The 16,726-nt window shown below is 34.8% G+C and overlaps 3 protein-coding genes across 5 annotated transcripts; 1 reads left to right on the forward strand and 2 right to left on the reverse strand.

Annotated features, from left to right (window-relative positions):
• The first annotated feature begins 464 nt into the window (after nt 1–464).
• Nucleotides 465–2,099, forward strand: LOC111994367 (protein BRANCHLESS TRICHOME-like). Its single transcript, XM_024026238.2, is given in 2 exon segments — nt 465–1,799; nt 1,801–2,099. Coding segments are annotated over 2 exon segments (1,122 nt in total). The 5' UTR covers nt 465–710; the 3' UTR covers nt 1,834–2,099.
• A 4,205-nt stretch (nt 2,100–6,304) lies between these two features.
• On the reverse strand, nt 6,305–10,454 carry LOC112034136 (uncharacterized). 3 transcript variants are annotated; one of them, XM_065767265.1, is made up of 5 exons: nt 10,078–10,454; nt 9,766–9,838; nt 8,962–9,115; nt 7,639–7,680; nt 6,305–7,446 (listed from the first exon to the last, which is right to left on the reverse strand). In XM_065767265.1, the coding sequence occupies exons 1-5, from the start codon at nt 10,155–10,157 to the stop codon at nt 6,563–6,565; spliced, it is 1,233 nt and encodes a 410-aa protein (XP_065623337.1). In that variant the 5' UTR covers nt 10,158–10,454; the 3' UTR covers nt 6,305–6,562. The 3 variants fall into 3 exon arrangements, with proteins under 3 accessions (XP_065623337.1, XP_065623335.1, XP_065623333.1); XM_065767263.1 differs by lacking the exons at nt 9,766–9,838; nt 10,078–10,454 and adding an exon at nt 9,415–9,491; XM_065767261.1 differs by lacking the exons at nt 9,766–9,838; nt 10,078–10,454 and adding an exon at nt 9,230–9,346.
• A 2,306-nt stretch (nt 10,455–12,760) lies between these two features.
• On the reverse strand, nt 12,761–16,086 carry LOC112034125 (protein IQ-DOMAIN 17). Its single transcript, XM_024066908.2, has 5 exons — nt 15,779–16,086; nt 15,369–15,653; nt 14,802–15,050; nt 14,582–14,719; nt 12,761–13,539 (listed from the first exon to the last, which is right to left on the reverse strand). Exons 1-5 carry the CDS (start codon nt 15,902–15,904, stop codon nt 12,778–12,780), a joined length of 1,560 nt encoding a protein of 519 aa, XP_023922676.1. The 5' UTR covers nt 15,905–16,086; the 3' UTR covers nt 12,761–12,777.
• Nucleotides 16,087–16,726: the final 640 nt, after the last annotated feature.

The following is a 16,726-nucleotide window of genomic DNA, read 5'->3' on the forward strand; positions in this document are numbered from 1 at the left end:
GATTGCAATGCAGTGAGTTCGAAATTTATATGATTAATGAATGCAAGTCTCCAACCACATCGGTTTACAATTTTTCTTTTTCATGTAGACTAAAACTTTTCTAAATTGTTGATATGATTTGACAGAGGAGTAGTTCATCTATATGTTCCTGTTGGATTTCCTCAAATTGTTTTGACCAAATAGTCAAGGTATTGGCTGGCATATTGGGGCCTCCCTTGCATTAATCAATCTAGGTAAATCACTGTGAAACTGTGAAAGTGGCCGGTGTGGAGGGGTAAATAAAAACTAATGTTAGGAAAACATTTTTCATCATACATTTTTTTTCTTTTTCTTTTTTATCTTGGCCTATCACTTACATTACTTTAATTATGCACAAATCACTATAAACCATATCAAACACTTACGAAAATTGCAGTCTCCCTATATTTATTGTGTAAATAAAACAAGAGACATGCATTAAGAAATAAAGGCCACCCCCACCGCAGTTGGTATTAATAAGGATGAGGTGCATGTGATGTAACTTTTTCCTTTTGCAATACACAACCTGAAAGCAAGTTCCAGGATCAAATGGGCCTACCCCAATTGCTTTCGTGAGAGGGAAAATCCCCATTAGAAAAAGGAAAAGAAAAAAAAAAAAAAAGGAAGCAGCAAAGGAGAAAGCAAAAGGCTATAAAGAAAAGAACAACACATATAGAAAGAAGAAGAAGGACATGGAGGAGATGATGGTGATGATGATGATCAGTAGCCCAGAAAATCCCAGAAATGAATCCATTTCTTCTGAACCCATCACCACCTCCACTTGCCCCAGCTGGAAACTTTATGAAAATCCTTTTTATTATTCTCAGCATCATCAACATAATCAACAACAACAATGTCATAGAAACAAGCACCCTCATCACCTACACCTTCCTTGCTCTACACGCAAGATTGCTGCCTCATTCTGGGATTTAACCTTATTCAGGCCCATCATGGAGTCTGAGCTTGAATTTGCTCGAGCCCAGATCATGGAACTGAAGGCTGAGCTTGAATATGAACGTAAGGCACGAAAGAAGGCAGAGTCAATGAATAAGAGGCTGGCTAAAGAGCTTGCTGAGGAGAGAAGAGGAAGAGAGGCAATAGGGAGGGTCTGTGAAGAGCTTGCAAAAGAAATTTCATCAGATAAAGCTGAGATCAATAGGATGAAGAGAGACATGGAAGAAGAGAGAAAGATGCTAAGGATGGCTGAGGTGTTGAGGGAAGAAAGAGTTCAAATGAAACTTACAGAGGCAAAGATTCTCTTTGAAGAGAAGCTGTCAGAATTGGAAGACTCTACAAGGATGCAAATTGAGAGTTCACCTTCCAAGTTAAAGGAAAAGAATCAAGAAGCTGATAATCCACTAGGAACTTCCACCACTGCTTCGAATGATGTGGCTTCTTTTTCAAGGAAATTTAAACACCTAATATTGAATGAGAAATCGGCTCGCAATGACTATAGTAGTGGTGTTGATTCAAGGGAGTCAGCAAGATTGGGTTTTGACGAGAAATCAGCTTATTCTGACAATAATGGTGTTGATACAAGAGAATCTACAAGGCTGGTCTTGGGTGAGAAAGTTTGGAACAATAATGGTGGTGGTGTTTCATTCATGACAGTTCAGAGAAAAGCTTCTCCAGAACCAGAGAATCCTCATATAAAGAGAGGGATCAAAGGGTTTGTTGAATTTCCACGAGTTGTTAGAGCAATTGGATCCAAAAGTCGGCATTGGGGCACAAAGCTGGAGTGTCAAAAGGCTCAGCTAAGGATTTTACTCAAACAAAGGAATCCCAATCCAATCCAACAATCTTATTATGAATTGAAGATATGAAGGTCTTTTGTTCCCACCTCTGCATCTTGATTAATTTTGTTTGATCTTCTTGTGTAATTCTTATTATTGTTAGTTTGATATGTTTTTGCAATAGGGCCACAACCCAGTACCCCAAATTTATTGGTTTGAACAGTCATAAGATTGGAGTAAATATGTTTTGATTTTCTATCAGTTGAAAGTGTGGTTATGTAAGAATAGAAGTATTTTGTTTGAATGTTTGTGAATATTGAATACAGTAAAGTATTGCTTCTGATCTGAGCAAGTGTTATTGCAAGATCTGTTAAATATGCTCATTTATTGAATTCTGAAGACACCTGCACATGTACTGATGTGCATGCTTGACCTTTACTGCAAGGGGCGGTGGCCCTTGACAAGTCTCAACAAGGTGTAACTAAACAATCTTGATAGAAGCGCTGAAATCTCTAAGAAGGAAAATGTCTTTCTTATGATTTTATTGTAAAAACAAAATCACAATAAATGTGATGAGTGCCACTAATAATTTTTTTTAAAAAAATTATTTATAATAGTGAGGCCATTGTCAAGACTCCTATTTTTTTTTTTTTTTTTTTGATAATTCAATAGTTGAGGAAAAAAAGACTTGAATATCTTTATTGTAAACACCACAAGGTGCCAAGCAATTCGATTACAAAACTCTTGGCATCAAGAGCCCTTTTAACTCGACGACATTGTCTAGTTTTTTTTTATGGTGAACATCTAGGTTTAAATCCCCTCATCCTCACTTATTCTTTGGAGTGTCAAAAGGCTCAGCTAAGGATTTTACTCAAACAAAGGAATCCCAATCCAATCCAACAATCTTATTATGAATTGAAGATATGAAGGTCTTTTGTTCCCACCTCTGCATCTTGATTAATTTTGTTTGATCTTCTTGTGTAATTCTTATTATTGTTAGTTTGATATGTTTTTGCAATAGGGCCACAACCCAGTACCCCAAATTTATTGGTTTGAACAGTCATAAGATTGGAGTAAATATGTTTTGATTTTCTATCAGTTGAAAGTGTGGTTATGTAAGAATAGAAGTATTTTGTTTGAATTTTTGTGAATATTGAATACAGTAAAGTATTGCTTCTGATCTGAGCAAGTGTTATTGCAAGATCTGTTAAATATGCTCATTTATTGAATTCTGAAGACACCTGCACATGTACTGATGTGCATGCTTGACCTTTACTGCAAGGGGCGGTGGCCCTTGACAAGTCTCAACAAGGTGTAACTAAACAATCTTGATAGAAGCGCTGAAATCTCTAAGAAGGAAAATGTCTTTCTTATGATTTTATTGTAAAAACAAAATCACAATAAATGTGATGAGTGCCACTAATAATTTTTTAAAAAAATTTATTTATAATAGTGAGGCCATTGTCAAGACTCCTAATTTTTTTTTTTTTTTTTTTGTTGATAATTCAATAGTTGAGGAAAAGAAAGACTTGAATATCTTTATTGTAAACACCACAAGGTGCCAAGCAATTCGATTACAAAACTCTTGGCATCAAGAGCCCTTTTAACTCGACGACATTGTCTAGTTTTTTTTTATGGTGAACATCTAGGTTTAAATCCCCTCATCCTCACTTATTCTGTGCACCCAAACACACACACACGCACACACATACACACACAAATAAATAATTCAAACATTTATTTATTATATTGTTAAAATGACACCAATCACATTATTTAATATGTTAATTTGTAGTTCTCTTATAAGACAATTGATACTAACTTTATTATTTTTAAAATTTTCTAGAACCCCTAACATCACTCAAAAACAAATAAATTATTGAAAAGAAATCAAGAATAAAATTGCTTATGGCTCATGAGTAGCTACAAACAAGTTGAGTATTAAAACTTCAAAATTGCTCGTTTCAGTTTTGAGTACGAGCCAAGCTCAAGCTTATTACCAATCTAGATTACATGTTTAAGTTTAATTCATTTTCTTGTCGAATAAGCTCAAACTTATTCACGAGTTCAAGCTCGTCTTGAAGCTATTTTTGAGGACATTAAGCCTATGCTACTCCGTGATATGATGTATGTCTTATTTTGTTTTTTGATTAAAAAAAAAAAAAAACCAATCTTGATTCTTTTTCTAATGATTTGTGTAACTTGTTTCTACCAAGAAAACAATATCCTCTTTTTTTAGGTAGAAAAAGAAAACAACATCCTTTACTAACATTATCTCCAGCCAGAAAATGACACAATTTCAAGATGTGTCAATGTCAACATTGTATAGAACACAGTTGCACATATTCTTTTTAGTGACATGTTGTTTCCTTGTGTTGGTTTTACGCTATGTTTAATTGGGGTGAAAAGAGAAAGTATGGAAAATAGGGGAAGGAAAAAGAAAGAAAAAAAAATGTAATTTTTCATTATTTGGTTGGAGTGAAAAGGGGGAGGAAATGAAATAGGGTGGATTGAGTTTTCTATGTAACATTGTATAGAAACACATTTTATTGCATTATATATGATTAGAGGCAACTAAACTTAATTACCCAAAGTTTTTGCTTAAGCTTTTGAGGTTAGACTTAAGTATTTTATATTAAATTATTAATTACTTGTTCTTGTAATTATTATTCAATGTAGGACTTTCCTCACATGTGAGGTGTACATACCCAACAATATATTTGCACTTATAATATAATTTTTAAAATGATGCTAGAAATATTACAAATTTTACTAAATCTTACTAATTAATGTATCATCAATCACAAAAAAATAATAATAATTATTATAATAATAATAAAATTCAGATATTTATTTATTATATTGTTAAAGTAACATTAATCATGTTCATTATCAAATTAATTCCATAATTTTCATATTAAGGCACCCTCTCTGTTGCGGCACTTGTTTCTGATTATAAAAAAAAAGGTATGATTATGTATATAAAATCCAGTCTTTTTGTGTGTGTGTGGAGGGAATTCAAGTCAATTGCTTGAGGGCAAGAAGCATGAACTAGTATTATTTAAGTGATCATCAGTTGATGCTCCAGCTTAAAAAGGAACATTATTCAGTCTTTGGCTATGATTATTTAACAATGTAATAATGCATCGTAAAGCAAGAAAAGCAAAGGCATATGATCAAAAGCCATGAACTTAAGACAGATACATAACCACTCATAATGAAAGCTATGATGCCAGTCATCACACCGTGGCATCTTTTCCGTGGAAAAGCAGCCTTACTTTTGGGGTTCATATCCCCTTAATTCAGTTCCCGTTTGCTCCTTTGCCTCTCTCAATCTCACCTAATCAGAAACATGGGATACTTCAGTTTTGTTGCCTCTGATGAGTTATAAAATGTTAATAATACCTCTTTCAAGTCTAATTTTTCTTCATTGTACCAGTGATTGGGATCCAAGGTATTGTCAAAGGATTTGAGTTTAATATCCTTGATTATGGCCATGACAACACTTAGTTCCCTTGTGGTGAAATAAGCTTATATTTTAAGGGCGTTACTGAAAGCCTTTTCTAGGCTGATCAATAAAGAAGAGTCTTTCTAGGTGGTGTAAATAACTAAATAATCTGCTACTTCTTTTCCCTCTCTGGGACTTTATCTCTCTGTGTCCATTCAGTCTGAATTTTTACCTAAAAGTTATAGCGTAACATTTGTTATTACTACGCTCTTGATTAGCGTAATATTTTAGTCCATTTCGTTCTATTCAGTTTATTTTTGTCAACTTCAGTTCATTTCAATCTAGTTCAGTTCATTTGGTCTATTTCAGTCCACTTTGATAATATTTTGGGATGAGAGATTTGAGTAGAAAAATGAGCTGCTTCATTGACAACTATGTCACATTCTCAACATAAAGAAGTTGGTAGTAAATTATGGATTTGCTTATATCTGTTTCCTCTCTAGGCCATTCAAGACTCTACTCTAGTAACATCCACCATTCAAGACTCTACTCTAGTAACATCCACTATCATGAGCAACCACTATTTAGGTCACGGAAGCATGATTTACAACATAAAATAACAGCATACAATGTATCTATTCACTTTCTTTCATTTACATTATTGAATATGATTTATTTTGGTTTGAAGGAATTTCCTGATATCACGTTAGTATTATCTTTAAAAGGATTCCTTTTATACTAGATTTTCTGTAATGGAAAAGAAATGACAAGTTTTCTCTCTTAAAGAACCTCTTGTGGACAATTATCCATCTGAATAGTAAGCACTTCTTCTTGGACCCTACAATCCATATCCCATGTGAGATTTGTTAAGTTAAAAGTACCTTTTCGATTAGATTTTCAAGAATTTAAATTAGCATTACAATTATCGGTATCTCATAAGGTGCAAAGACTTTTACTCTAATGTCAAGCATTTTTAAGAAACAAATGACATTGTATAAAGTTCATCATCTTCACATCTGCATCTCACTTTAATAAATAAATAAACATGATAAGAAGGGAGGAGGAAGAACATAAGAAGATTAACGAGGCGTGACAAAGCAGAAACTTCAGAATACTGTCGGCATTGCAAAATTTTCATTGAGCTAAAGCCACAAGAGAGCATAAAAATTCTCTCTTGTTTGTCTATAAGCATTTGTCTCAAAAGTCTCAACTAACCTTGTTTGGTCATGCCCGAATACATTGTTGATGTTATTGCCTGGTCTACAAAAGCTAAATATACAAAAGCATTTTACAGTAACATCATTGAATAGCACCACTCTTCCCTCTTCCTCAAGAAAATAAAAAAGTATATGAGAATGGTAATTCATTCAATCTCTTCAATCAAAACCTTGCCTTTGGTTTCTGACGTATTGTTCATTTTGACAGATTGCTTATTGCCTCCATAATTCATGACTGAACTTTTCTCTGCCCCTACAATGGTTGCTAGGGAAGACCAAGCTTCACTTGGCTGCTCATAAACCCAACACATGATGAAATAAATCTTCCTCTCAGCAAACTTGAGCTTACTCCTAAGTTCTACCCTTCTCAACTTTTTTTGTTTCTCTGACTTCAGTTCCCTCTCCCCAGCTTGAATCAACCTACGCATATCAGAAAGCAAGCACACTAAAGCAGAACTTCCTAAAGAAAGTAGGCTTATTACATCATCAATGAGACCCAATCCAAATTGCAAGCCACCCATGTGTCTGTAAGCTGGAGAGCAAATTTGCTCTAAGCAATAAGACAAAGCTTCCAACACTGTTTCTGGCTGCCCACCTTGACCCAAGACAGAGGACACGCTTAACACCACCAGGGCTGATCCTATGGCATCTGATTGCCAATCTCCATTGTAGAGGCGAAGTGTAAAACAGTAGCTATATAAAATGTCCACCAAGTGAACAGCTAATAGTGGTGATGGCTCTGCAGAACTAAGCTTACTAACTGGAGGTAGTGGGCTTTCGGGGCCATGAGGAATCTCACTCGATTGGTAACTTTCTAGATCATCATCTTGCAGTGATACTGATGCTTCATGTTCCGCAAGTGGTTGGACAAGTTGAGTTCCTTCCTTGCTGAGAGATATTCTTCGGGCAGAAGGCCTCAACCACCATGGTTCCCATGGCTCAATCATCTTACTCAGTTCCCCAGATGCAATCGCTCTTTGGAATCTTTTTTTCTCTTCTGCAGATAAATCATCAAAATTTATTTGATCTCCTGCAGGGGAAAATCAAATAAATTCTAAGAAGTTTTAGGCAACAGCATAAAATCCCGAGAACAAAGAAAAAAAAAAAAAAAAAATCCAACTACAACCAAAGGAGTGCAGAGATCTTGCTTTATTTGGCAATGCAGAAAAAGTAAAAAGATAGAAAAGAAATGAAAAGCTAGCATCTAGAATTATAACTGTACCAGACAAAATCTTTTGTATGGTCTCCTCAGTCAGAGTGGAATCTGCCAAATATAAGAGCAAAACTCAGTCAGAGCCTTTTTAAACAATCAGTCAATCAGCTTAACATGTCACAAAGTTAATAAAACAAGAACCAAAAGGTGGCAATTTCTTTAGTTTTACTTGAAACTCTAAAGCATATACGAACCTAAAAGAAAATTTACCTGTGTAGCAGAAGCAACGGCTTATATACTGGGCAGCAAATATTTTTATGTCAGAAATTTCTATTTTCACTAAGGATGACATAAACTACTACATGCAATTCTTTACTCAACCTGATTAATGTTGGTCAGCACTGTATCTAATTTAAATCTGATATAATCTGTAATAACCATATCATGAAGCTAGATCACCACTGAATACATCACAGCACTGGTATACCATCTGTTAGGATCACTTTGTTGAATGGTTGTCTTGGTTTGATCACTAAGAATAAAGTTTCAAAAACACAGGCATAACCAACCTGTATGAACAGAGAAGCTTTTGCAGACCCAACTCCTTTCAAAAATGACAAAACCACTACTTTCACTAGTTCGTCAAAGGCCCTATAGCACCTTCTATAATCCTGCTGAAAGCATTATTTCAAATAGTTCTTTTATGAAACTATTATAAGAGCTAGTTGATCTACAGCATTTTCAAATACTAAAATCATTTTTCTGAAAATTCAACCAGAAAGCATTACATAAAATGGCACTCCTATAAAGCATCATCTCAGATATTAAATAGCATATTATCAATTTTAGAAGCATCATTCTCAATAATTCAATAGAAATGTTATTACTTACAGCTTCTAATTCTACAACTTTTTTAGGACTTCTAGAGCACACACGGTTCAGATTTTTTGGCAGTAAACATGCCTCAAATATGTGAAGTGGCACTAGCCAGGACCACCACCAAAAAATAAAATTCAAATGATCATCAACTTTAGATTCCAGCTGTGCTCTCATGATCTCATCCAATGATTTTTTTTTTCTTTTAAAAGAACTTTGATTATAGAGCAATGCATGTGCTAACAGATTTGTGAGCTTGGGATTAGACACATTCATCTTGCTTTACTATACACAGATTTCCATCATCACAATTATTTCCTTCATTGAAACGCAGTTGGTATAACAGTGCCTACAAAATCTTAACTTCATTTGTTGGTGATCGTTTTGTTTTTTTTACCCTTAACATGGCTGCTTCCTAACCTATATATGAATTTTGAAATTAGTTTCATGTTATATTCTCTCCAACAGTTAATAAGAGCCAATATTCCCAAAGCAAACAAAAGTACAATAACATACCATCCACATCCATGCTATCAGTTTCCTCTTCTGAATGGAACCGTTTCAATATGTCCAGCATTTTCTGTTTAGTTTCATCATCAGGTTGCATCTGTTGAAGCTCCTCAACTACATTTTCTCGCATGAAGGACTCAGTACATTGAAGACTATGAGACTGCCAAAAAAAATTATGTAATATTAAACAATAAAACAACCCACCAACAATAAGAATCTCTGAGGAATCTTCAAATGATATGATACAAATCTAGGATAAGAAACTAGAACACACTTGTTGCGCTGCATTCAAAGTGATCAATAGCATCAAAATCCTTTCTTAACTCAAAGCTAAGCATACTTGATACCCTCCTTGCCTTTTCAAAAATGTAACATTTGCTTACAAAAGAACAGGGAACACTTTTAAAAGAACAACATTAAAAGAAAATCAAATGACAACTACATTAAAATTGCACTTACCTTATAGCATTGGAGGGAACAGTATCGTGAATTGCATCGAGGGCATGTATATTGTGAAAATTGCTTCTGACAACTATCTCAAAACAAAACAAAAAAACATAAATAAGCTATTAATAAAAAAAAAAAAAAAAACCTTATTAATCTAGGATAAGAAACTAGAACACACTTGTTGCGCTGCATTCAAAGTGATCAATAGCATCAAAATCCTTTCTTAACTCAAAGCTAAGCATACTTGATACCCTCCTTGCCTTTTCAAAAATGTAACATGTGCTTACAAAAGAACAGGGAACACTTTTAAAAGAACAACATTAAAAGAAAATCAAATGACAACTACATTAAAATTGCACTTACCTTATAGCATTGGAGGGAACAGTATCGTGAATTGCATCGAGGGCATGTATATTGTGAAAATTGCTTCTGACAACTATCTCAAAACAAAACAAAAAAAAACATAAATAAGCTATTAATAATAAAAAAATAAAAATAAAAAACCTTATTGTAACAGAGACACACACTTATTGCAATAAATAAAAATCATAGTTTGCTTTACTATGAAACAATAACCAACATTCTAAATGCAATAAACAAATTTGATGGGCAAAAACACGTTTAAAGAAAAATGTAAAAAAGAAAAAAGAAAAGAGGGTTTGGGGAGGAACATACACATGGCAAATGGACCGAGAAGGAGGGTTGAGTGGAGACGAGTTGGATGGTTTATCAGAGGTAAGGATTGTCTCGTCCATGACTCGGAAACTCGATTGAGAGACTCAGTACAGTTGCTTTTTGCTCTTTGGTTTGGTTTGAGCTTCAATGGTTCTCTCTTTTTAAAACTTCTTTCCCCTTCTCTACTACTTTTCTCTCTTACAACCCAAACGACCACCACCGATTCAATACCGTAACCGAAACCCAGCCAACACCGAACCCAGCAACCACCGAAACAACCCACCACTTAAACCCAGTAACCACTGATTCAACCCAACCAAAAACAGCCGAGAAAGAGACAGAGAAGAGTGGAGAAAGTATCAGAACGTTTCTTTTGCTACGTTTTTTCTTTTTTCTCAGCTCCCATTTTTTCGGTGTGCATTCAACCCGGCCCGGCCCAGCCCAATGCCTGACTTTGCCTTGTTATCATGGGTTGTTGGATTGTTTTTATTTTTTATTTTATTTTTTCTGGGTAGAGGTTGGGTTGGATTAGGTTTCGATGGGCTTCTAATAACTCCAATTACTCAACCCAATATTATTAATAATTTAATAAATATATAACTTGTAATACATTTACAAATAATTATAACTGAATTAGTATTGAAGTTTTACCAAGTTTATAAATAATATATATAATTTTTTTATTTGAAAATATAAAATACCTACTATAAAATAAATATAAGTTTATTTGAAATAAATGAAAAAAAAAATTTATTTTTATTGTTATCTACAAGGTTCTCAATCTTAATTTTTTTCATCCACTATTTGTATAATACTAATGATAATTGTAGGTGAGGAATTTGTTCCCCCCACATCTGATTGTATCCTACCGCGGTGCCTGGCTCGGTGCGGTTTTGTCCTCGTCCCCGAGTGCAGGCACGAGCAAGCAAGCGCCTAGCTTGGACTTGTACTCGTCGAGTCCCACATCGGTTAGAGAGAGCGCCCCACTACCCTTTATAATGCTTCAGGAGCTTGGGTAGTGTACCACTACTCACGCGTGAGTAGTGGTACACTACCCAAGCTCCTGTCAGGAGCTTGGGTAGTGTACCACTACTCACGCGTGAGTAGTGGTACACTACCCAAGCTCCTGAAGCATTATAAAGGGTAGTGGGGCGCTCTCTCTAACCGATGTGGGACTCGACGAGTACAAGTCCAAGCTAGGCGCTTGCTTGCTCGTGCCTGCACTCGGGGACGAGGACAAAACCGCAGCGCGCCAGGCACCGCGGTAGGATACAATCAGATGTGGGGGGAACAAATTCCTCACCTACAATAATAATATAAGAAAAATGAATCAATGATGGTAATTTTTATTTTTAAGTTATTAATATTAACTCTATGGTTGTCTCACTTTATAACTCATTTAGCACAAAAAAATTAAGAAAATTAGATTGGATTCCTCAATTTTTGTAGTATAGTAAATAGTTACATCAAAATTAAGAAAATTGGATGTGACACATGACACAAAATTGGACTTCTAATTTAGATTCTAGTTGGATTTTCTCTCAATATGATATATTATTTTGATTTATTTTTAGGAGTTTATAACTTAGTTTAAATTTATTAGTTTGATTTATTTTAGTATTTTTAGACTTAAGCTTTAATGACCGTTAGAATAGTAAGGTTAAGGGCGTAAATTGTAAATATTTATTTAATAATGAACTTATAATAGTTAATTATAAACCCAATTTTTTATAGGCAAGATAAAATTGCCTCAATCCAATGATTTATGAGTTGGATGAACAAAATTTAAGTACAATTTCTTAGATGTTGTACCTTAGATTTCCCATTTAAATTGAATGATGTGGGTCATATGGTTACTTTGACCAATTAGTCACATAATTGATATAATTATTCTTTGAGGAAGATAATATATTTTGTACTGCATTAGCCAATACAACCACATGTATGATTGGATTTAATTGGAAATGTATGATTGGATTAATTAATTGGGAAAACTAAGGCACACCGCTTAAAAAATCATACCTAAATTTTGTCCAAATTAGATTGATTTTTTCATTATGTTGATTGGGTTGTTAATTCCTTAGGTTAGTAAAAAATGTACCACAAACCCAACATCATCCACATTGCATTGAACATTAAATAGTAAATACATGATTTTAGGACATTGTGAGAGGTTCGGGGCAAATCAAGTTGATTCAAAAGAAGGAACTTTGAATTTGTTACCGCTAGACTACTGTATTGATCTACTTATGCATTCATATTCGCATTTTGTCCCTATTCCTAGTTAACTCACCCCATTGGTAAAATTGGTCATATTGGTCCCTGGTAAAATTGGTTATATTGGAAAAGGACTGTTAATTTTTTTTGCCACAACTTCAATGTGGTTAGCTATGAAAGTAATAGGTAATTCATGATTTATAACAAAAGTTGTGGTACAAAATTAATTTGTGATCGATCCAGAACTCATTCAATTATTGCAAATCCTATTCATATGGATGTGCTCAACTTTAGTGAATGTGAAATTATTCATTGCACCTTTCAACCAATTTAGAATATCTGTTTAAGAAAATCTACTCAAGGTGGACTCAATTTATAGAATTAACCATTGCTTCCATTAAAACAATTCCTTCTCAATTTCAAATAAGACAATTGATAATAATTAATAACCATCTTCATCATCACCTTCACAATTATGTCACTTCATGAATTCAACCACCTTAGATCAGTTGTTGAACATGGAGAAATTTGTCCCCCAAGGCTCTCACTCGTATTATAACAAGCAGACAAGTTTGTCTGTTGCTCCATTCCATAATAATAATACCCATTAAAGCTGGGGCTTCTCAAGTTCTGGCTAAGATTACTGCACTCAGTGCCAACACTGCTACGAACCTCATGAACTGGGTATGATAAGCGCTTCTTTGCCGAACAAACTATCTCTCTCTCGGGTGTTGAGGGCCTATGTCTTGGTGTACTTTGTGATGATCGAGCTCGAGCCTTTGCAGACTCAGTGGCAGCCATATAGTTTGGCATTGCAGCACGCATGCCACCACTGCTGTAGAAGTAAATGGAGCCTAAGTTTGGTGTATGAGCTGCTGAGTAACATTTCTCTTCTTTTAGGCATCGAGGGCTTGCTGAACGCACTTGCAGGGGTTTGTGTTTACAAGGTGAGGGTGTGAAAGTAAAGTTGTGGTGTGCTTTATGGAGTGGAGAAGCTACAAAACGTGGAGTAGATGGTTTTTGGCGATGGTTTAGCTCTTGTGGTCTTTGAAGTATTGGACCAGAATAAGAGTGTGGCATAGAAGTGTCAATTTCTACTGTCTTTATAGGGTCTCTTTTATCAGTTGAAACTCTGTCGTTGTTCTGTTGCTTTGTGGCCATCCACCTTTCTAGCCATTTTGTTCTTTCTTCAAGCTCTTTTTCATCTCCTGCAGATATGTTCCGGCTCCTACGAGATCCCCATATCTTGATATGCAATAGAAGACATGGAAGAGATTAAGTTCCAACTTCCACACAAACACAAAAATAAAGAAACAAAGAAACAGCAAAATTATTAGGTGTTATACGTTATGTTCCCAACTAAATATAATGGTAAATTGCAAATTGCACATGTAAAGTTTGAAAGTGATTGAATTTTATACTTTGAAATTTCAGAAGTTAGATTTTACCTCCTAAAGTTTGTTAGTGTCTGGATTTTACACTCCAGAATTATGAAATTTTAGGGGGTAAAATCCAAACACCCTTAAACTTAAGATGGTAAAATCCAAATATCTCTAAAATATAGGAACTAAAATCTAAATTTTGAATCGTTAAAGTTTAAAATCCAAATACACTCAAACATCAAGTAAAATCTAAATTTTAAAACTTTAGGGTGTAAAATCCAATCACTCCCAAATTTTAGGGGTGTAATTTGTTATTTACCCTAAATAAAATTATGTAGCTAACCAATGCAATATAAAAGGTCTGTTTGGATACCGTTTATTTTGCTAAAAACTGAAAACACTATAGCAAAATAATTTTTAAATATATAAATAGTGCCGTAAGACCCATTTTTAATGAAAGCTGTGTTGAAAAAAGAGGTTTGTGAGTCTCGTGAATAGTGCACAGGACCCATTGAAAAATTACCACAGCCACAGAAAGTCAGAAATGTGCTTCAAAAAAAAAAAAAAAAACGCAAACGCAAATGCAGACACAAACATTGGAAAAGCTGTATCCAAACGGGTACAAAATGTGATATTTTCCCTCAAGTACAATTAAATTCAACTTAGTGATGTTAAGTATGTCACCAGCCACACAAAAATAATTAAGGCATTTATTTATTATTTTGTTGAAATGACACAAATCATATATATCATTGTGTAAATTTGTAAGGTTTTTGTAATGAAATTGATACTTATTTTAACAACCATGTGGCTCATGGGCCACTTTAATCATATGAATGGGAAATCTAAGGTATGAAAACTGTACCTAAGTTTTGTCCCAAAACAAATGGTAAGAAAGAACATACCTTGTGAGAGAAAGCATAAGCAAGAGCCTTTTCACGTTTCAAAGCAGCTTCTTTTCTACTCAACAACATGGCTTCAATCTCCTCACTTGTATGCGGGCGGTCATCCCAATCATCCACATCACAACATGTATCTTTGGACTGTGATACAATAGCAAGTTATAGCACCCATTTAAGAAAAATATGGTGTACTTAGAAGGATTTGAGAAGAGAGCTTAATTACCGTGGACTTCCTGTCCCGGATGTCATGAAGATATTTAGACTCCCATAAGCTGTTGGTTTCGGCAAACATGGACCTTCTTCCCCCTTCATGTGAAAGCCTTGCACGTTGATCAGCACGCACCCGATCTTGCGCTCGAACCAAAGCTTGCATGCATTGTAGTGTTAACTTGGCTTGCTTTCGGACATTGTGCCCTCTTACAAGAGCTTGAAGTTTTACTAGCCCCTTTAGCGCACAAAGAGCTCTTCTTGCCTATAAGAAATCAATATGTACTCTTAAGGACAACAATATATAAGAAATAAATACTACTACAAGAGACTTTTCTTGTAGTGATAAATGAAGAAATAACAATGACCCGCAAAAGTATATATGTTTCTTGCACTTTTCTTCTTATGCAATTGGTTTAGGATCACAATATTTTTTTCAATTACTGATATGGTCTGTGATTGATGCATCATAGAAGTGTTGTCAATGACAAGTTCGGATGAAAGTGATGTTGCTGCTATCAAAACAAGCCTTATCAGCAGACTGCAGTTGTGAAAAATATTGCGCCACTAGCATTATACTTACTAAGTATCCTCTAAAAGCTGTTTGAATGATTATAGCGGCATAATGTTCTCTGATAAAACTGGAAGGCCTAGTTAGCCGAACAATCTCCACCGCTGCTTGGGCTGTTGCCACAGCAGCTTCAGCCGCCGCTGCAGTGGCAGCAGCCACTGCAATTGCATGCCGATGCTCGGCAGCCAAAACTGGAACCACGGGTGCAATTGCAGTAGTATTTGTTCTTGCATTTGCTTCACATTGTTGAACATGACTACTTGGCTTTCTGAAAAGCCATCTTCTTTTCTCTCTTTTCTGCACAAATCAACCCAAAATTAAATACTTTAATTAACAAATTAGCTTTTCATATAATAAAAGAGTGTTATCTGCATGGTAAAAATAGATAACATTTATAATATATACTCCTATATATTTGTTACTTTTTCTTCCTCTTCTTGATCATGTTCATCTCTTCTTTTGCTACTCCTTTTCTCATTCTCTTTAGTTGGAGACCTGAATGCCCTTTTCACTATTGTCAACCAATTGCTACTGCTTTTCTTTGCCATATATAGGTGTGAGGAAGTTTTGCTACATTACAGCTAAAAAGCAAGCATATGAGAGAGGTGCGAGTACTGTATTTGATATCTTTACTATTATAACTATAGGGGGAAATTTATGAGACAGAGCGAGGGAAGAAACTAGTACGTTCATTTGTGTAGATTATATTTTGTAGAACCTCTAGAGAACAAGCTCCAATATATTTGCAAAGCCTAGGTGTTTCGTAGTGGCACAGGCAAAAACTAATGGAGGTGTCAGAATTTAGAAATCATCAAGAGATTAAAAAAATAATACATATTAAGTTAGAATTAGATATTGAGAGAGAGAGAGATTGCACAAGAATCCAAAGTCTTGTAAAATAGCAGGGGTTTTGATGAGCATGCTTTTATTTTTGTTATAAATAACACTGACGAGCTCTAATGGTTTCACGTGTTAGTATCTGCCTTTTGTAAGTTCTCTTGTTTGGCTAATTTAAGACTTAAAAACGACAAATGTCACAATCAATAAGAAAAACAACTTAGCTATCACTTACAAGGTCGGCCCAAGAAGAAGCTAATAAGTTCGCTGAATTAAGAGTCAGAAGGGGACCCCTTTTTTGGTCAAAGTGACCGACTTGGCTTCATTTCCCAGTTGGTGGACTGGTCAAACTGATTTGATTCTTTGGTCTGCTTCCCTATACTGATTCTTACACAAAGTAAGAGCAAATTACACTTACGCCTCAAACAAAACACAAAGTACAAACTCATATAATAGTGCTACTATACATATTCAGCCAAAAAAAAATTACTACTAGACATAAACAATGACAGTATTTATAGTTTACCAGAAAA

This window comes from Quercus suber, unplaced genomic scaffold (assembly GCF_002906115.3).
Source record: "Quercus suber isolate HL8 unplaced genomic scaffold, Cork oak 2.0 scaffold_25, whole genome shotgun sequence".
NCBI lineage: Eukaryota > Viridiplantae > Streptophyta > Magnoliopsida > Fagales > Fagaceae > Quercus > Quercus suber.

Bases quoted from the DNA above. Each gene is read 5' to 3' on its own strand.
- LOC112034136 (XM_065767265.1), bottom strand. From the start codon at position 10,157: ATGGACGAGACAATCCTTACCTCTGATAAACCATCCAACTCGTCTCCA. The intron at 9,116-9,765 runs GTAAGTGCAATT...TTTTTTTGGCAG, and splicing joins GTTCCCTCCAATGCTATAAG to TCTCATAGTCTTCAATGTAC. The intron at 7,681-8,961 runs GTATGTTATTGT...TATATTTGGCAG, and splicing joins TGATAGCATGGATGTGGATG to ATTCCACTCTGACTGAGGAG.
- LOC112034125 (XM_024066908.2), bottom strand. From the start codon at position 15,904: ATGGCAAAGAAAAGCAGTAGCAATTGGTTGACAATAGTGAAAAGGGCA. The intron at 14,720-14,801 runs GTAATTAAGCTC...ATTGTATCACAG, and splicing joins TCCGGGACAGGAAGTCCACG to TCCAAAGATACATGTTGTGA. The intron at 13,540-14,581 runs GTATGTTCTTTC...TTGCATATCAAG, and splicing joins CTTATGCTTTCTCTCACAAG to ATATGGGGATCTCGTAGGAG.